Source organism: Calliopsis andreniformis, chromosome 3 (genome assembly GCF_051401765.1).
Source record: "Calliopsis andreniformis isolate RMS-2024a chromosome 3, iyCalAndr_principal, whole genome shotgun sequence".
In the NCBI taxonomy this organism is placed as follows: Eukaryota; Metazoa; Arthropoda; class Insecta; order Hymenoptera; family Andrenidae; genus Calliopsis; species Calliopsis andreniformis.
In genome coordinates, this window is record NC_135064.1 from 28,501,552 (window position 1) to 28,522,842 (window position 21,291).

The following is a 21,291-nucleotide window of genomic DNA, read 5'->3' on the forward strand; positions in this document are numbered from 1 at the left end:
GATTCATTTGTTAATAATTTGTCAACAATTCATTTTGTGTTACATTAAACATCTATCTAAGATTTATTCAGTGTACTATTATTTCATATTCAGTCTACTATTTAACTATGGCCCTCGATGTTCATAGAAACCTCACAAAAATATATTCGATTGATAAATTATAATCGGTCATTTCAACGACATTTTTCGCATGGGTCTCCGCTACCAAAATGCAGTCTCCAATAACAGTCTAATCCCTAGTTCCTCATAGTTCCGACCAGAAAGTTCCTCGCGAAATAATTGAGATCCCCCTAGCTTCCTCTCCCCATCGCGAGAGAAATTTCGCCGAAGGATAAAAAATTATGAAAATCCACACGTATAGGTGCACACCTGCCGCGTCCCTGTTCTAAGAGAGTTTTCCGTGGCCGGCTGAGGGGTCGGGACCGACGAACAGATTAAGCTTTAGGAAGGAGATTTATGGGCGAGCGTGTAACGAGCAACTTTTTCATGCGATGCGCACGCCAGGGTTAGCCTCCGGGGGTGGGATTAGCATAAGATTCAGCAGCTGCAGACCGCGCGCGCGACGCCCCACCTCCCTTATCCCGAGGAACCTGCCGATATCCTCCTAGATACGCGTCATCCTCCATTCTTTCTTCCCTCTACTGAATTTATTCCACGATACGGTTCCATTTATACGCTTTGAGGTAGCTGTGATGGTGGTGTCCTTTGATGGGATGAGGAGAAATTAAAGGGTGAATGTGATGCTGAATAAGATCTCTGTTATTCTTTGCCCTGTGTCTATTACTTCACCTGTACGTTTGAGAGGTCTCTACAATAGCTGTTCTTGAGTGTACTCTCAAATTATAGTTGTACTCTCAGGTGGAATTTGCCTAGAAACATAGTATGGTAAATTGAGGCATTGAGTAAAACTCTCCCCCCCCCCCCCCCCCCCCCCCCCCAATATGTACCAAGCGATCGTGGTCCTGTAAGAGGCTAGAGTCCCAATCTTCCAACATTCCTATCATTTCTATATTTCTGAATCAACTGCAGCTACTCTAAGGGCCTTGTAGTGTTACGAAAATACCTTCCTATCTCTACGTAGCATCAAGACTTCCCTGACACTACTTAACTCGCGTAAGTAATAAATTAGCGTGCCCAATTTCCAGCGATTCAAATCCCCAGCCAATCCAATTAGCCCAAATCGAGCAATCGAGGGACCATCTAGCCTTTACCATCGCAGTACCCCGAACTACCCCGTTGCTCGAGATGCTCCGAAATCTCAGGGAAAAAATCAGCGTCGGAGACCGGGAGAATCGCCTTCGATTATCCTCCCGGGGAAATATTTAGAGGCTGCCATCTCCCGTAGCTCGTTCGATAGATCAGCGCGCCAGGATAAAATCCTCGTGGCGCTGGATAAAAGGTCCAGGAACTAGGGGATCAAGGGAGAGGGAAAGAAGAGGGACGAGCGTGGATCGAGGCCGGCGCTCGCGCCACCAGGAGAGGGATATTTAATTGAATACTCGGAGCGAGGATTGATGCCCTGTGTCAGTAGCCGTGTACAGAGGCATCGGCGTAATAGACGTATTACAGGGGCCTTTACGGGCAATTATGCTAAGGCCAAAAGCGCACCGGCTTCCAGCCCTCCTCGCCGTCACGTATAGATAAATGCACGCTGTTGCGTAAGCCTAGGCGCAGTTGCATAGAAAGCGCGATCATGATGCCAGATTGGCCTGCAATCGGCACGATAGATGCTACTTCAGCTCGATCCTCGGTCAATCTTTGGTCCCGCCTCGCTTCCCCCGCGGTTCCACGAGTAATCATAAGGATCCACAGGCTCGCGGATCACGGCAACGCTCTTGGAGAAGTCATCCCTTGAATGCGAAATGAAGCTGGGATTTCCCAATGTCGTTTAGATTCCACGGGATACTTCATCGAGAATTCGTTTCTGGGAGTTTTCAGAATCGACTGGCGGTGGGGAGGAATCGAGCGGAGTGACGAGGATAGAGGTGGAAGGTTTACTTTGGATTGTGTTTGAGAGTCTCGGTCTGGGGTACGTCCAGCTGGAATAGATTTAGGTTTGGATTGGGTCTAAATTAGATTTGAGTTAAGCCTGGGCTGGGTTCGAGTTCGGCTACCACTTTGGTCTAGATGTAGATTAAAATTCAATTTGGAAGTTTAGGTCCGGAACAATGAATGTAAGTTTGATTCTTCGGGTATCTGAGATGAGTGGACATAACTAAATACTAGATTATACATAGTACCTATTTATATTATATCTGGACCTCGAGCCAGAGTGGGGTCCAGATATATGTATCTATAGGTATCTACAATCGGAAAGCAGGAATATCTACATGTTCCACTATTCTCAAAGCATACAGTACCTAATACAGATACGGATTAATCTTTCTGCTACAAGCAATAAGAAAATCCTACCCTGTATCTATTATTTCCTCATGCCCTATCTTTTCCCCCACGCAAATCTATACACCTAAAAAAGAAAATCACGTGTAAGAGAAAAATCGATAGACTCCTTTACTAATCCAAGACAGAAATGTAACCAGCTCTTCTAAATAGTCGGTGAATCGAGAGACACGTAAGTTCGAAGCAGCATCGCGTCTAGAAGCGACGTTCGGCTGGCAACGCGAGAAACCCTTCCGTTTGTCCGGGTGCTCCTGGTTCCGCGATCTCGATGGCTCCGTGAAGCGGCGTCGGCGGAGTCGGGGGAGGAGTGAAAGACCGGGAACCCGTGGTAGAAGCAGGAATAAAGTGGAGTAGACCGGAATAGAGTACAAGGTGTATGCCTAGAAGGTATAGAGAGAAAATGGTAGCCAATGGCGTTGGCTCGGCGTCGTTGCTACAGTATTGAACGTCTCCTACGTGGCCTCCGGATCTCTCTCAGCCTTCCCTCTCGCTCGCTCCTCTCCCACCCCCTCCCGGTCTCTCGACCTCCGGTTTCCTCCTGGTCCTCTCTCGACTCGTCTCCTCTTTCCTCTCCGACCCACAGTGGTCCCAGGATCCATCCGTTTCTCTCTTTCTCCGCGTCCGTGCCTCCTCCCCTCCTCCTCCTCCTCCACCTCCTCCTCCTCCTCCTCCTGTACCCCCTGCTGCCCCCCTCCGCGCCCTGACCCCGGCTGGGTTCCGTCTCTCTGTCCTTCCCTCCGCAGCGTCGGCTTCTCGTGACCCGACGACGTCCTCCCTCCACCGGCATGGTCCTAGGGTGGAGACCCTCCCTGGTCCTCCCTCCCTGCTGCACCTCCTTGCCCGCTTCTGGCTTCTCCGTCTCTCGTCCGTCGGGGTGGAGATGGCAGGGGGAGAAGGAGGAGGGAGGCACTCGGTAACCTCTCTCCATCAGAGAGGATCCGTGAGTCTGCCGCCGAGATCCGCCGGTGGTGTGAGGTGGCCGCCTCTCTATCCTCTCATTAATATCCAGAGACACGACCTCGGGAGGTCCGAGCCGGTCAGCGGCCACTCCTGCACCTGATTGGCTGCGGTTCACTCGCGACATTTCGACGGAACCTCTTCGCCGTGACGACGCTGTCCACCGAGGACCAGTGGATCGATGATTGCTTCGATCTTGGCTGAAGATAGGGTCCTGGTTATGGAGAGAGGCTGTTGTTCTCGATATCTGCTTTTAGTTCGACTGATTGGCTTCTTTGGAAGCAGTTGTAGGCGAGGGAGGGTCGTTTCGAATTGGCTGCAGGTCTTGTAGGACACCTCCTGAAGATGCCTTTAGGAAGATGGATTTAGGGTATGTGTTCATCTGAGAGGTTCCTAGGATAGCTGCTCTCCGCGTTTTCAATAGTGTGTACCGACATTGGTAAATTTTGCACTGGAGAGCAACTCGCAGTAGTTCCTACTCTTGAGTGAACGCGTAGCCTTAAACCCTCAGGCACTCATATAAGTACTGTATCTCTCGGAGAATCCCAACAACAATAGACGGCCAGATAGCAATGATTCAATGCGATAGATTATGACGCATTAAATACGTGCATTCTGCTTGAGGTTCAGATAGAAGTTCTTAATTAGAAGTATACACTTGCTCCTCTATGAATTTTTGTATTTTATTTCAAAGTGCTTCCAGCTTGGAAATATAGTACCCAATGGTAATTAAAACCATGAGCTAATGTAACAGTATTGTCATGTTAAACGTGTTACTAAATAAGACAGTATTGCCTTCTTATACGACTGCGGGCATTCAATTTTCATAACAAATGAATCTGTTCTGTTATATTCAGTACCAAAAAATTCCCAGACGACGAGTTAACTCGACTTCCCCGGTTAATGGGTTAACCAACCTTAATCGATCTTCATAATCAATCTTCAGTATAAGTCTCCAGTATCACTCTTCAGTATTAATCTTCAGCATCAATCCGCGATATCCATCATGTATTTTCACAATCAATCTTCAGAAGTTTGAAACGCGGCACAAATACCAGAACCATTCTTCGAATATTCGAATGTTCGTTTCGCGGGAGCGCACGGTCATCTCGAGTCCCATCCTCGAGGGGTTAAAACTTAATTTCTGTGTTTCGGATCCGCGTGGCGCCAGATTCCGTAACGCGATTCGATAATTGCCGTAATCTGGACGGGCGGCCTTTCCTTATTCCTTTCCTTATTCCGGCCATATGCCGTTCGACTATACCCTGAAGCTACGTCCCGAACTACCGACTGTAAAACTTCCTACTGGACGTTGCCTTCTTCTCTTTTCACTCTTACTGGAGATTGGAAGCTCAGGAAACAGTCTGCGCTCGTTGCCGCAGGTTTCGTCAGCGGATTTCGTCCTGCTTTCTTCTTCTCTTTTTTCTTCGTCTTCGTCTTCCTCTCAGCCCAACGCTTCTTCTTGTGTTTGACGAAGAATCGCTCGCACGGTGGAACGTTCCATTCCTACTATCCACCTATCCACCTTCGGGATTTGTCTTCCTTTTTCTCCTGATCGCTTACTTCCTCTCCTATTTGTCCAAGGATCGTCCAGATATTGGGATTTGATGCTACCGATCTTCGGGAACTAGCTTCCTCGCTCTTTTCTTGGTTAATCGCTTCATCTTCTGTTTGGAGAAGAATCGTTCCAGTATTAGTATTTTCGATTCTGTTTACTTTTCGAATATACCAAGCGCACTGAGAATTGTGTGCGGTGAAATTATTGCTAATTAAAATCGAAGCAAGTTGTGAAAATGCATTTCCATGAATAGCATTGATGTACACTGGAGATCAATCAAACAAATTGCAGATAACGCTAGTGTTTTCGTCCGAACCGTACTTGACACGTGGCAAGCTTCGCTGCGAGTTCGAAAACGCGTGCGTTAAATTGAAAAATTAAATTAAATCGTACAGGAAACCAATGTTTTCCTATATTCTTGTATATAAAATACAGTTAATAAATATTAAAATAAAATCGAAATGTAACACGTGTGTTTCACCCAATTAATAGCTTCCAGATTTGTAATAAAAACTTCTGACAAATATGAACATGCCACGTGATAAATTAAAAAATATTAAGGACAAATGAAAGGAAACATTGAGTGCGCCAAAATAAAGAAATTAAAGCATTTTAGAACGGATCAATAAATCGTGAACGCGATCGGCGCGAGCTATGTATTGTAACGTTCCAATAAGGCTCGTTTCCGGTGTGGTCGCTAATAATTGGATGTTCGGCGAAAGTTTCGTTTTAGCCGTTTTATTTAACTCCAGTGCACGGTTCGACGGAATGCAATTCCACGTGCTGCGAATCCGACGCCGATGCATTAACTAAAACTTCAGCTACTGCGAAAACTTTTGGCGGCGGAATCCTTTGGATAATTCACATTACTGGAACAGATTATTTCCTTCCAGTGCTGCAGTGGTGAAAAGCTTCGAAAAATACGAGCAAAAAGTGAAAAGTGCAGGAATTAGTTTGATAGTCGACTGGATTTCATGCACATTCCAGTGCAAATGGTTCCTAGAGTTGTCCTCTACCGGAAGTGGCCTAAACTTACAGTAGATTGCATGCTGATGTTGGATATGATTCATATGATGGATGTACTTGGATTATTTTCTGAATACTTCTGAGAACTTCAATATAATTTTAGCTTTATTCGTTAAATTTTTAATAGAAAAGTATAATTATTAATAGAGTATAACGATCTGTAATTTGTGTGTTCTTGTTCTTCATTACATATTCCTTTGCTTTAATTAAACGATGAGAATCACATACAACATAAATTTCATTGATTTACAACGATAAATTTTATATAAATTCCTTATCATTACTGTAAAGCTTTTTCTACGAAATTTAGCTTAATGCTTTCGCATACTGTTACACTTAACTCGTATAATTTTCTTCTGCTTTCCTGTAAAAAGTGTTTTAATAACTGTTTATATTACATTATATTGGAGTAGTCAGTTAATATTTAGTACAAGTATTTTCCATTCGTTTTTTAACTCTTTTTGAAGTGTTCTTCAAGAATTTGATTTATTATATAACATGCTATGTATTAATCATTGCTAGATTCTAGACCAAACTATTGAAATAATTACTTATATTAGATAATTAAATACCTTCGATTACAAATATTTTAACCTGTTTGTAAGTTTTAACTACATTGCTCAAAATAATTAGTGAATCGATTACTTAGAGCGTTTTCGTATGTACCATCGAGCACACAGTATCGTAAACAAATGAAAATAATACTTTGTTAAATACATAGCATTTTTTACATCTCTTCACAATCTTACTTTTCCTGTATTAACCATACTATGCTGCTCCTAATTATACTGCGCAATTTAAAGTTGAGTTACATCGTATGCTGTGTAGGCGTAGTGGCACATTGGAGTTAACAAACTCTTAACTTGAATAAATATCATTAACGTATATAATGTACATATAAGCTTCAAAAATAGTACATATATTGTTCGTATCAAAAGCTATCTGATATAGGATAAAAGATTATTTCTAACACTTACTGTTTCGGTATAAAGACTGTGTAAATTGTAATAGTATTTTCCAATTACGACAATTGTATCTATATGACTTACAAAAATAGAAAAATTTGCTTTGTACACATTCATAGGGACGTATTTAAACAGTAGGAGTATCGATTATCTCGTTTCATCGAATCTAATATCCTTTTTATCTCCTATTACTACTCGTGTATCACATTTTTTTGTAGCATTTTACGCAAAATTTTCTGTCACGTTTTTTTGTTTCTCTCGAAAACTAAATATACAAACATATCTGTACAATTCAATCGTCGTCTGTGGACAAACTGATATCAACTTCTATAGGATTATCTGCAGTTGTATCTTTGTCAAGCGTATACCCATCTTTCTTTTTGACAGGTTTCTTTTCGCCATTAATTTCTTTATTATCTTCACCATCTACAATAATAACATCATCCTCCGTCTTAGTACCATTTTCCTTTGAATTACTCATACTTTTATTGCTGCTTACGAAATTCTTTAGTAAGCTCTCTTTTGACGATTTAGAGAACTGCTCCCCTCTGGCAACAGATATCAGAGTAGCCCTCTTTGGAGTTTTCGCATGAGCAGATTTGCTACTTTGAGGCGACGAGGTTTGATCTGATTTTACCTTCAACTGTTTCTTCAACTCCTCCTGAGTAATTTTCTTCGTGAACTGAGTGATCAATGGAACGGTCTTCTTCTCTTTCTCCTTTTCCTCTTTCTCCAATTTTTCAGCCGTTTCTATGAAGTCACTTCTCCTCTTCGGAACCAGTATATACGACCATCGATTTGGCAACTGAAGATCCTCCTTGATGTATTCTTTCCGTATGTCTTCAGGAACGTACCAACAAGACTTCAAGTACATGGGACCCTCCTCAGGACATGTCATCCACTTTCCAAGTTCGCAGATTTTACGCATCAAGCTCAAATTTGACATCTGGTTTTCGCTAAAATTATTCTTCTTGTTCCAATAAGTCATAAACTCTTTGACGAGGAATTTTCTGCCGTTCGTGTTACCGTGTACCAAACGGATTAGGTCAGGCAGGGCTTCTTTCGGAACTCGAGCTTTCTTTGCCCTAATCGGCGCTTGCTGTTGCGTGGGTGTGCCACACTCGGTCGCAGGAATGTCATCATTCTCTGACGCGGTTGGTAGTGTCACTGGAATCTGGTGTACCCAAGCTTCGTGGGCAGACAAGAATTCCGCGGTTCTTGGTGGTACTGAAATCGAAGGACAATATTAAAATGCTACTCGTTTTGTAAATCAAAGGGTTATCCATTGAACAAAGAATAAATCTGTACCGTTTTCCGAGAACGTATTTTCAGCTCCCCTCCAAATACAACCAATTACTTTTGGCTTAAGTTTCATCGTCTTTGCGTTCCTTTCCATGTCAAATTGTTCTCCCAGTATTTTCAACTTGAACTTTTGCGTCTCTGGAGACTAAAAAATGAAGAGAAGGTTACAAAATTGTACTCATTTAATGAAGATTCTTTACCAGAAATATTTTATATTAAGACACTTACCATGTCCTCCTTATCCTCCTCGTCAGCTCTGACTTCTTCATCAGATAAGTACCTGAGGTGTTTTAAGAGAAAAACTCATTAATGGACGATGAAAATTTATAGAAAAATATTAATAAGAGATCATTTATAACACTCACCCGTGAGGAACCATGAATTCATTATCCACATCGTATTCGTTATCATCGGGATTCTCTTCATCCTTTTCTTCATCGGAACCATGAAGAGACTCACCTGGTTCTTCTTCCTCCCATTCCTCGTCCGAGTCGACTTCATAATTAAACCATTTCTGAAAATTTAAAAAACATTTAAAAAAGAAGAAAAAGGAAGAGATTTTACACCTTTCCCTAGGAACTTTGCTCCAATTTCATATAAGAAGGTTAATTTAATATCAGTATCGACTAAGGCGATAAGTAGTCTTCAACACTTCATTAGAAACGTATAGAAAATTGTTCGGTAATAGATCAAAGGCATGCGTAATTTAGAAGACGAGTTTGTCAACGTTATCGTCCGTTTTCCACACAGTTTATTTTAGTTACGATCACGGCCACTGGATTTCACTGAAGTCTGCTATGATTAAGCAGGACGTCGGTATCAATGCGACTTCCTTGACGAGCGATATCGCCGTTGTCCGAAGCCAACTGACCATCCGACTCGATTCACATGCTTCCAGCGGTCTCTGATTCGTCTTCTTCTCAGTCACGAGGCAATTGTCGGGAACGCGACGGTCCTCTCTCGCAAAATGTAGCTACGCTCTTTTTTAACTTGATTTTCTATTTTTATCAACACGAATTTCAAGCCAACTCTATTTTTCTTTTTAAGTAACGATTAAACTAAGAGAGATCAAGAGATCTAGCGACGAAAAATCAAGGAAGTTGAGAATTTAAGAAAGGAAATCTGCGTAGCAAATTGGGAAAGTTTCAAAAATCGGTGGTACCCTTAAATTATTCTGAAATCAGTGAACAGTGGACGAATGTTCCAGCAGGACTACAAGGATATTAAATATTTTGACAAAGTGAAGGCAATTCTGTGGCCAGTAAAAAGGTGTTCTGTTCTCGGTTATTGTTTCCAATTTGTTCTGAAAGAAGAAGTGACTAGGACAAGTTTGCGATGATGAATAATTCAATAGCGAATCATTGAAGTGATAACCAGAGATAAACATTGAAATCATCGCGTTACTGCGAATTAAGATCCATGTCGAACACAGCGAGTCCACCAACTCCATCGATTCAAGGCAACACGAATCTGAACTGATCGAATTCTCAAGACGTTATCGGTAAAAATCGGAGAGGAAGCGGCGCGCATTACTCATTAAATGCAACTTGGTAGCTTATATTAGTAGCTATTTTTACTACTCTATTTAAAGCGATATCGCGGCTAAATTCTGCATTATACGACGATAAAGCGTGAGCAGAGTGGGAAAATAGAAAGACGCGGAGGGCGAGGCGAGAATTTCGGGGAGACGATAGTCCTCTTCGATTTAATATTTTCCAACGAACCGTGGCCCTTGCCGAAAAGTCAATAAATCGTCGGTTTTCTCTTTTGTGCCGGTCGAGCCGCTGCAATTCCTTTGCTCGATAAATCAACGTCGATTTCATCTCCGCGTGGGCATCAATTACAAGACGCTCCGCGAGACATTAATTTATTATTGGAGGGAAACGTAATATCGCGGACTGATCGAGGCGTAACGCGGGCAACCCGCGATTCTTTCCACGCCGGAAGAGGAGAGGCAGTTTTGAGCAGCTTTTGGCAGCGACGAAGAGGTAGGTAATGAGTTTCGATCATTTTTCTCACCCTCTTTTCAGACGATATTAGAACGTTGTCTTATGGTTTCATAATTAACTTTCCTTTATGTCAATGACACATTGACAGGTATTTTAAGTAGAAAGAAGAAACTATAACTATTTTATAGTATGAAAAAGAAAACATATTTTAAATATAAGAAAAAAAAAGGAAAAAGTGACAGTGAATGAAAAAAGAAAAGTGCGCCGAGTCCTCTTTCAATTTTTCCTGTAATGAGTAACACTTGCTGTGCGTACTTGAAAGACAACGTTGACACACGATTCTTTTTTCCTGTCACAAGCATCACCACTATCGAGCACTTTTTAAGCGACGATAAAGCTTATCTCGAAAAATTATGCCCGGCTACCTCTGCATTGCTCGTCTTCGCGCTTTCACGAGATCACTCGATACCGCGGCGCGTGATGCTCTACGGAAACAGAACAGACACAACACTGCCTTTCGCTCTAGACTTGCTGCAGTGATCCTCGATGGACACTGATACGTTAAATTTAGAAATATGTATGATAAACACTGGCCACTAGCTTATTCCTGTTGCAATTGTGAATAGAATTTGGCGAAATAAAAGAAAAACACCCACTATGTATAGAGGTGGAAATATCGATTTACTAACCCATTCATATTCACGACGAATCAGCAACGACAGACGGTTCAATCAAACTGGAAATAATTAACTTGGTCCAGATCTAAGCCAGACTCGACGGTTGCATCAAAATAAAAGTTCACATTAATCACGCGGAACAATCTAACGATTTCGCTGGGGTGCAGAGAGGCGCGCGATGTCTGGAAAGAAGACGCAGCCGCTAAGGGAAAATGCAGTTATCAGGCCCCAATGCGATGTACCGCGTACAAACGATGCACGACGCCTGGCGAAGCGTCGTTACATTATTTACAGCGTGTTGTCACCCGCCGGGCCATCTGTAATGGCTGTTTTATACCCCATTAAGATTACGAACGGTGCTCCTCCTCGTTGCACACCGACGATTAAATCCCTGCCGTCGGATTGATTTATTCCCAAACCAAGATTCGGCCCTGTTACGAGGTCTGTCGTTACTCCCACCTCTGTTCAGCGTAACACCCTTCATTTATTTAAGAACTTTGCTACGAATTAAGATACCGATTCCAAGCAGTTTCTGATCTGTTTTTAGAGTATTGAAGTACTTGGGATTTTTTTGAAAATACTGGAGATTATTAAATTTTGAAATATTCAAATATTCAAATTCAAATATTCAAATGTTTAAATATTCAAATGTTCAAATATTTAAATATTCAAATTCACACATTTTTTCTACCCTGCAATTATTGAATACCCTAAACTCGAATAAAAAATCTTCAAATACCGAAACCTTTTAAACAGTTCAATTTTTTTCTATATTAAAATTTCTATGTGACTGGTGGTGGAGTTTTATTCAACTCTAAAGCCAAAGATTTGGAACAAAGAGAGTGAAAAAAGAAGAAAGGAAAAAGATTGATAAAAACACTATCGGTGCTCATTGCGATCGGTACGAGCAAATTAAATCGAACGAACTTTTTTATCGGGACAAAGTGACGCAACCAGCCGTAATTAATAAATCTCCCCGGAGGGTAGATAGTCCAAGCTTCGAAGTCGGATGAATTTCTGACATTTGCGATTGGACCAGCCAGGAACGGTTAATCGTCTACAACGATGAGGCTTTTCAAATGCGTCATTAGATAAACGTTGCCGCGATATCTGTCAGTGCATAAATTTCACGGAGAATATGTTTGCCACTGTTGAAGGAAGGAGAAAAGAAAAATACGTAACTGATGCTCTATGTTGGGAAAGAAGAATTTGCCTCTCTTTGAAGACTCTATGAACAGCAAATAATCTTGCTTTAGAAAAAATAGCTGAAGTTGATTCGTCTTGCTTTGAAAATAATTTGTATCTAACAACCCTAGGATTTCCATTCGAGGTTCCAAATAGTATAACAATACTGTGTATACCCTATCGATCTTAAAAAATGAATCGTGGAAATATGCAATTATCGTTGAAAGATATGTATTTCTGTTCAACCATTTTCCTGCTTCCGTGTTTTCCCCATGAAACTCGTTATTCAGGATTTCCTAACTTGGTCAGAGATTTCCTATGTTCGTTTCTGACGCGTACAACAAATCACCAAACGTTCGTGTAGAGATATAATCCTCTCGCGGTCCATCCAGCCAATAAAAGACATCGATAGATCGATGTTTCGACGAGCGGTGGTCTGTTTTTCGTAACGTACGAGGCGCAACGATATCCATTAACGCCGTGCCACGCTATGAGCCGATTACGTCCACCAATATCGATTCGAGAACACTCCGTGAAACTTCATCCCCCGTGAAGTTCTTCCTTCGATCGCCTGCCCATTACACGCTTATCGATCATTAATTTCAGTTAAATCGACTAATATAGGGACACGAAGCTTGAATGAGAGATTGAAGAAAGGAGATTCCACAGATATGACGAATTAAGGGTTGATCTTTTCAGAAAAAGTGCTTTCAACAGACGATGGATATTTTGTAGGTGATAGGATAGAGATTCAATCTTTTTATGACCTTTGTCGAATCATTTTTAAAACGGATAAGATACTTGTATCTATCTACATTCAGTGTAATTAATTAAATTTGAAGTCACTATTGCGAAGAGATTAAAGGTTATGTCTACATTTTATTGGCTCATGAAAAGGAGAGGCTATCAACGATTAAGTTGCTTCAGTCAAGTTCAATCAATTAGTTTCTTCCTCTTAATGATTAAGCTTTCATATTCTACTAGCGAATCAATATTTCACCTTCCTATTTTTAAAAGACCAAACACACCCTGTTGCCCTATTGACCCTGCAGCTGCCTTTCCTCCAGTCAAAAAAGAAACCAAAGACTAGAAATCTCATAGACTGTTGTAAGTTCAAAATTGGGAGACACAAGCTTTTCTCGTCATACTGAAGCAAGTCTTTAATGACCAAAGCGTCCAAACAAGTGGAGCACAGGGGTAAATGTCAAAGCACAGTGTTACTTTTCTCGCTGTGCGCCGTGTTCTTGACATTTGAGTTGAATGCAAAATACACGGGCTGTATCTAAGGTCAGCCTCCTTCGACACGGATAAACGTACTACCAGCGATTCAACCGAGCATGATGGCACTGACTTCGAACACTTTATCGCCTCTGTGTCTTCTTGTCGCTGTAGGTCAAAGCCACTGCACTGTATAGACATTTCATTGATACATCCTTCGGAAATATACACAGCCTTCTCGCGGGATAGTTTTACTAGAGATACTTTTATTCCTAATGGATGCAATAATGATAGCAACATGGAGTGTACGTTTCATAGAAATATTAAACAAATAGAAGTCAGTTTCATTCATAAATGGAACTTGGATGACAAGGATTAGTGCACATTGCTTCCATAAAACACTAAAATCCGTTTTAGTATTACTACTTTTCCGACTGTCATAATAAAACAAAGAAAAGCTATTGGTCAAATTTTGTTTCTAACTTCTTGGACACTTTGCAATTTCTCCACGCGTTGAGGTCCCCTCAGTCTGAAAATACCAAAAAGCAGATGACTAAACTTTGTACGTATAGATGTAAGTGTGTTGGTGTCTATTTTGCTTTATATGATGTTTCTGGACTGCGTTATCAGAATTTCATGAAATTGGTACGGTGACTTCTGAAACTGGTACATGGGCACTAATACTATTAAGGTACCATATCTCAGAGGGGATTGAAGTTGCAGACAGTTCTATTTTCACCGTCCAAGACTGCCTACAGGAGATGAATGTCTAATTAGCATATGCCTCCTGTGCAAAGCAACTCCGGCGAGCAGCTTACGAAAAATCATAAGGCAAGTGGTTGAAGCATCCCAAGTCAGATTGAAGGCTCGAAAAAAAGTCACTCTGTGGTCACCAAAGGGACCGTCTCGCGCGTGGTGCACGAATCTGCCGCGATCTCGTATGGGCCAGGCGGAAAAAACAGAGCAACGGGCAGCAAGAGGCCACGTGCGGCGCACGCTCGCCAAACCTCGCCAAAAAGTGGCTCGCGAAGCCTCACGGTGTCCTCCCTGTGCCCTCCCTGTGCCCTCCCTGTGCCGCAGAGATCTCGCGGGGGACGTGGCCGACGCGGGGCAGGGTAGTTGGCGTCGTAAATAAGCGAAGAATTAACCGTCCAATTAGCCAGGAAGCCGATTCGCTGGCGCGTCTGCCGGTGTTCTGGGATCGGGCCGACGCGATCCCTGGGGAGCAGCACGGCGACGGGACCGGGTGGCACAGCCTCGATTATCTCTCGAACCGTGCTGCCCTGTCACACGACTCGGCCGCGACTCGACTTAGTCTTCTGGACCAGCAAACGCAGTCTTCGAACGTCCCTCGACCGCGAAACTACCGGTCGCCAGAGGGTGGCTTGCGTCTTCGCTGCTCCTGAACTCGAGGACTCTCAGGCGCCCCGTAGCTCCTCCTATGGGAGCAGTGGCCATTGTCGCGGATTGTAACACTAATCTTGATATTCTGCGTGGAGTAATCAAATACGTTGTCCAGTTAGGAGAAGCAATTTCCTTCTGGAGAAGTTGATTGGACGAGTGCTTCATCTGGCATCGATTCCTTGAGGATGAATAACTGAATTATCACTTGATCGTTGGGACACCAGAAGTTTCTTCTGGGTTCTTAAGGGGCCTGGAGTTTAATTCATCTTGTTCTGAGCAGCTGACATTTGAGGATTGAGAGAAGATAGTGTGAAGATCTTCGGGGCGTGATTGAGGAGACTGGGTTGACCGAAGAAGAAATAGTAATATAAAGTGAAACTCGAGAGACATCGATTTCAAAAGGAAATCGCAATTTATTTGTGACACTGAGAGCGTTGCTGGAATGGCAATCGGAAGTGATAATGTAGAGAGATCGAGATAGTAGCGAATGGTGGAATAATTGTATGTGGCGAACTGATAGAGACCTAATAGAAGAACTGGATTACATTGTTACTTTTGCTGAGAATCCATTTCCATTTTCGTGTAAAGAACGACAGGATGATTGACGAAACTGCAATGTTTGATGTAAGTACAGATAAAACAGCTTCGAGAATCTAATAAATTCTATTACATTCGATAGTTTAAAGAGATAAATTGTCTACACTAATTCTTGTACCTAATTAGAAGAGACAAAAGATTCTATAGAACTTCTCCGAAATGATCCCTCTAGATAACCAACACTTGGAATCAGAATCGAGAAATTCAGACGCAATCAGTATCATAATGATCTGAGACTTCCGGGTGGAAGCTGCGTTCAATAATATCTGGATACCAACGTTTCACTGATACCATATATCAGCGTCTCATCCGACTCTGATGAAGCTAGTGGCAACGCTGGCGACACGTTGGTGTCCACACATCACAAAACAATACTTTGTTTCTACTAATTCATCTCGAAGTAAAAATAACACAAAACAGCTCTTAATTCTCATTAAGCATAGTTGCAAAATCAACATATATTCAGTACCTTCCACAAGTACAAATGAGTCGATCACAGGCCAAAGTGAATAATTTGAATTTTTTAAAATTTTAGTGTCACAGCATTTAACTGATGCTTAAACTTTATATTTAAAATAGAAATATTTTTTTTTATGCAATCGATTAATTCAGCACATGAACGGCTGAAATATCAAAAATTCTGAGATCCTCACATCACTGTAATCGCCAAGAGTCCAGTTGTAATTGTAAGGGCCCACGAATTCAACTGGAGTAAATCGCAATCGTAAGCTATTCAAGAGAGACAAGAAGAGCAAGAGCAACGCGGCTCGTCATCGCGGTCGTTGCATTACGTTTCCCTCTTTCTTTCGGGCTTCCCGATAACTCAAAATAGCATTGAATCTTAATCACGAGATATAGACTGCGTTCGCGCTACATGACTTGTCGGTATCGCGAAGCAGCCACGCGATTAATCCTCAATATAAACAGAGTCTTCCGAGCGTTTCTTCGGACATCAAATACCGTGTTTTTCTTTCTTCCTATTTGCGAGATCATCATCGATTCACACCACTTTTCTTGTTTCTCCTCGCAGATGACGGACGAACTTCTGTTCTCCGCGCTGGGCTTGACCACGGACACAGGTGTCGAGAGGCAACTATTCCCATCGAGCTCGAGTAGCCTGGCCTGTGACTACGAGGCCTCGTCCTGCGGGACGACGCCGCGCAGCGACGACTCTGAGACGTTCGACGTCCAGACGACTGACGTTATCAACCCTGTCGAGTATTACACCGACTTGACTTGCCCCGTGAACACACCTTGGACCGAGTTGTCCAATAACATTCCTGGATCTTCGGGTAAGTCGCGCGGGAAACGCATGTGACCGCTCAATGAGCGTGAAATATGTACTATCCAGAGCTCAGAAGATGTCAGTGGATCTACTTCATGAAAAAACACAAAAAGGTGGTACACGCGCATTCCCCTTATTGGCAGAATCGGTTACACGTATTACTACTATATATTCACCTACTTATAACGAGCCGATCACCCCGCTTACCCTTGTGCTGCCCCGCTGATATTTTCTAAGCTCTCAACAGTACCTTTGCACCCAGCATTCCGCGCAGTTTGAACGCGTCCCAGTGACCAACATTTTCGATCAAGATGAGTTGAGAAAAATGGCAGATAATATGATAAGCATTTCATCAGAAGATTTAGAGTTATCACAGATCAGAGAGCAAGGATTTCACAGATTGTTACTCGACAGGGTGCTTAAGCGAACTAAGCGAATTAGACTCGGAGTTGGAATGGTGCCTAGACAAAAGTTGGAACTCGGGCCTTCCAGAGAGGACACCATTATGCACCGCAGGATGCGAGGGTTTCCTACACTTGCCTTTACCAAACCCGCAGCAACAGACGTTTCAAGGGGAAGAACCGTTATGGGTGCTCGGAATCGATTTGAGAGCACTCGAGGATACTCTGGATACGAACGGGATAGGTAAGTTTTCAAGTGTTAGAGAATTATGGAATGCGAGTATTTCGGCTAGGACCATTCTGATGGTCAATAAACGTGAATTTAGAATGTACCATTGCCTAGTGATTCAATTAGCTCCTATCAATTGCAGATTATAATAACAATAATCTAGAGGAAAATCTCATCTCATCAGCAGCTACAGCGGCCCTAGCTACTCATGACTATACTAATCGCAGCTTGGCAAATGCTGCAGAGGATAGATGCTTTCCTTGTACTTATCAAGGATGCGTGAAGGTACATTACAAAAGTACTTTACCACAGAATGTTGAACATACCGATATAATATTTACATAAAGGAACCTTAATGTTAAGCAATAAAAATGAATGGAGTATTACCTAGAAGCAGTAGCCAGCAAATATATAGAAATATATCGATTGATAGGATCATTGACCTAATTTCGCTTAATTTTTTCAGGTTTACGCCAAAGCATCCCACCTAAAAGCTCACCTACGTCGTCACACGGGAGAAAAACCTTTCGCCTGCACATGGTCAGGATGTGGCTGGCGTTTCAGTCGATCTGACGAATTGGCAAGGCACAGGCGATCACATTCAGGAGTAAAACCCTACCCTTGTGAGATGTGCTCCAAAAGATTCGCGCGCAGCGACCACCTAGCAAAGCATCGCAAGGTGCATAGAAAGAACGCATATCCGCTATTTCATGGCGGTCGAGGGCTTCGTGGTGCCAAAATGAACATTTTACCAACGGAGATTTAATAGACTAAATACACCATCGACGGGAAAAGACATCGAAAGAATTTTCTCTGTAGATTTCCTTGCAATGTACTTAATTGATAATTACCAACAGACTTGTGATGCTTAGATACGGCAACAAGAATTCACGTAAAAGGATTCTTCTACAAAGATGGGAACATTCTTTCAATGATCGATTTGAAGTACTGAGAGAGTGTTAAAAGAGATTGATAAGTTGGGCTACTTATGTAGTCTATTTTTAAAACAGTTCAAGCTATTGAACTAAATTAAACAACAGAGCGTAAAAATTGACAATAAATATTGTTGAAAATATTTCGATCTGTTTCTGAATTGTCCCATCTGAACTGAATACTTTATATTAACGAACTTATAGTCGCCAACTAGAAACATTTCATTCATAAAAGGGCAATAGATAATTATTAGCTCCAAATATTATCGAGAGGAGATAGTCGTTCACTAAAATCTATATTTAAAAAGAAAATTATTTAAAAACTCACCATATCCTTGGTGAATGGTCTTCGGGGATTAATACTGTTGCTCTGCTTTCTCCACGTACCCCAATATGGCGGACGTTGATTTTCAGAAAATTGTAATAATTTCGTTCGTTGCTTATCTATGACGACTGTTTGATTAATGATATTCGAGCTACTGTCATTTTCCTCGTCTACAGGTGAAAAAAAATTCAATGAGAAAACTGTACGCAAAATAAAATCTTTTAATAGAATAGAGAATCTTTACCTAATATAATCACATCTTCTTTTGCTTCAAGTGGCCAAGTTTTAAACGACTTGCGTGGAATGATTTTTTTATTTTTAATCTGATTGAGATATAAGTCTGATAATTGTGTATTTCCGTTATTGCACTTTTCATCAAATGACAATTTCTCTTCCTTACTTAAAGTTCTTCTACAAACCGGTGCTATCTTCATATCTGCTTTTACTTCAAAAGGCATGAAATTTTTTGTTTCTGTAGCGGTTTCTTCTTCGATAGACTTCTCCAGTTTCTTAGCAACAAAGAAACTAGTGAAATTTGAAGCTGCTTTTTGCTTCTTGCGTTCTGCTTCTAATTTTTCCTCTTCCTTTTTCCTTTTCTCTTCTTCCTTAGCTTCTTCTTTCTTTTTACGTTCTTCCTCTTTTGCTTGCTTCTCCTTCTGTCTCTGCCTGCAAACAAATTCATGTTATTACAAGAATTAAACTAGAAAAAGTCATAATAATTGTTATAAATATTCTTACTCAATTTCCATTTGCTTCTTAAGTTCTTTCATTTTCTTCTCCTTCAATTTTTGCTCCTTTTCCGCTTTCTCTTTTTCCTTTTTTTGCTTACGTTTCTCTTCTTTTTCTTTTCGCCGATTTTCTCGTTCCTCTTCCAATTTCTTTTCTTTTTCCTAAAATGTAAAAAAACACATATTAGTTTATGGATACAGAAATCAAGAAAATCAAATTGTAAGTAATGCACTTTACCATCTTTAACCTCTTCCTTTCCTCCTGTTTCTTAGCACTCAATAATTTTTGTTCGTGTTGTTTCGGTGTTAATTTCTTTTGCTTTGTCTTGTCTGTCTTAGGAGTTGTAGAAATTTTTGGACTATCAAATTGTGTATCCTTTTCTGCATCTCCATTTGGCTTTGATTGTTCCTCTTTATCCTCATTATCAGAGGATACAATTGAAACATCAGAATCAGAACTATAACACACAGACCTACTTGCTCTAGATGGCGTATCTCCAATTTTGTTTTCGAAGCTATTCTCTACCTGTGATGCATTTTTGTGAGTATCTGTGTCACAACTTTTATCAGAAGAGCTCTTATCTTGCAAAGGGCTCTGACAACTTTCTCTTGAACTTTCTACTTCTTTGTCAGTCTTTTTTAGGAACTTTGTTAAAGGACTAGACTTTACCTTATCCTTTTCCTTCAATTTCTTTTGTCCTGTGGAAGCTCGCCTAGGAGTCTTCTTTTTATTTTCACTTTCCACTTTATTGGTTGTTGTATTTTCCTTCAAATTTTCAGCTTCCATGTCTTCAGACAGGTCTATGCATTCACTAATCTCGTTTGGTGCACCATTAATAGAACTGTTCAATTTAGTATTTTTGACAATTTCACTTAACTTCTTCTTTGATGTCTTCACTAGTTTGGGGCTTCTAACATCCACAGAAGGTGATGTTAATTTTCTCTTTTTATTCCTTGTGACAGTTGATGATTCTGTTGGACTCTGGTTTTGAAATGACAATTGTGCTGCAACAATATATTAAATTCTACATAAATCAGAAAACTATGTTAAAAATTGTGGTAAGTTCAATTTGATACACAAGGTAATTTTTCAACTACTGCACTGATTAATAATCATTCTGATATTTTCTTATGAATATTAATACTATATACCTTGTTTCATCTTTTTCTTACGAGGAGTAACCGCCTCAATATAGCAATCATTCTCACTGATGTCCATTATTTTCATCTCAGACGTCCTAACAATAAGAAACGTAATTAGAACTAAATTCACTTTTAAACAGTGATGAAAAAAGGAAAATATTCAAAACTAACATTTCCAGTTCATTTACCTAAATAAACTCAAGTACAAACTGCGTTTTACAACATTACTGACAAGATTAAACGTGAATCTGTCAATGGTACATAATTATAACCTACGTAATAATTTACCGGACGAACGCGAACCACATATAAATCACTACCAACCGCACGCTACACATATACTATTATATACTAACGTAAAAATTGCAATGCTGCCTTTAAATATTACTTGTTTTATAAATTAAACAGTTACTTTTACAGGAACAATACGTCGAAAGCGCGTTACGACCAGACAATAGTCGTAACAAAATCCGCGGGAAAATAAGTGTAGTAGGGGAATAATTACGCCTGATATGTACAGCCACGAACTATGATTTTCTTAGATTGATCACGTTAAGTAACATTCAGATTTATAGAATAGAGAACTAGGTTCACAAACCAATCAAAATTCGGAACTTCGCATTAAAGAAAGCGTCAAATTCCCTAGAAACGACAACCTTTCCGTAGCACAATTGTTGAAAGACTTACAAAAAATGAAATAGGAAACAAATAACTTGTGCGATTATCGTAACTTACGGATCGCGTCTTTCGAGTTCTTACTTTTAAGATACGTTTGCATTATAGAGCAAAGTTTCATCAGAAATGAGTAGGGAGATCGGCAATACTCTCGTTAGAAAAGCGAGGCAAATTCTATAGAGACGTTCCTAGCGATTAACTATCGAATGTATCGAACTATGCGCACATTAGAAAGAAACCGCATGTGAAGGATAGGGAAACCTGCGTACGAAACTTCTTCTTGGGGAAGTTCAATGCAAATTGTGAAACAGTATTTTATTTAAAAAATACAAACA

General features: G+C 40.9%; 2 protein-coding genes across 4 annotated transcripts; one reads left to right on the forward strand and one right to left on the reverse strand.

Annotated features, from left to right (window-relative positions):
* Nucleotides 1-6,034: 6,034 nt before the first annotated feature.
* Nucleotides 6,035-20,736, reverse strand: LOC143177244 (uncharacterized). 3 transcript variants are annotated; one of them, XM_076375109.1, is made up of 11 exons: nucleotides 20,453-20,736; nucleotides 20,291-20,376; nucleotides 19,809-20,143; nucleotides 19,377-19,664; nucleotides 19,149-19,300; nucleotides 18,655-19,076; nucleotides 18,414-18,580; nucleotides 8,574-8,722; nucleotides 8,437-8,488; nucleotides 8,215-8,353; nucleotides 6,035-8,133 (listed from the first exon to the last, which is right to left on the reverse strand). In XM_076375109.1, coding segments are annotated over exons 1-11 (2,727 nt in total). In that variant the 5' UTR covers nucleotides 20,455-20,736; the 3' UTR covers nucleotides 6,035-7,198. The 3 variants fall into 3 exon arrangements, with proteins under 3 accessions (XP_076231224.1, XP_076231223.1, XP_076231222.1); XM_076375108.1 differs by having other exon boundaries at nucleotides 19,377-20,143; nucleotides 20,470-20,736; XM_076375107.1 differs by having other exon boundaries at nucleotides 19,377-20,143.
* LOC143177044 (uncharacterized) lies at nucleotides 15,120-18,208 on the forward strand. Its single transcript, XM_076374799.1, has 5 exons — nucleotides 15,120-15,265; nucleotides 16,269-16,530; nucleotides 16,938-17,168; nucleotides 17,296-17,438; nucleotides 17,620-18,208. Exons 1-5 carry the CDS (start codon nucleotides 15,239-15,241, stop codon nucleotides 17,917-17,919), a joined length of 963 nt encoding a protein of 320 aa, XP_076230914.1. The 5' UTR covers nucleotides 15,120-15,238; the 3' UTR covers nucleotides 17,920-18,208.
* Nucleotides 20,737-21,291: the final 555 nt, after the last annotated feature.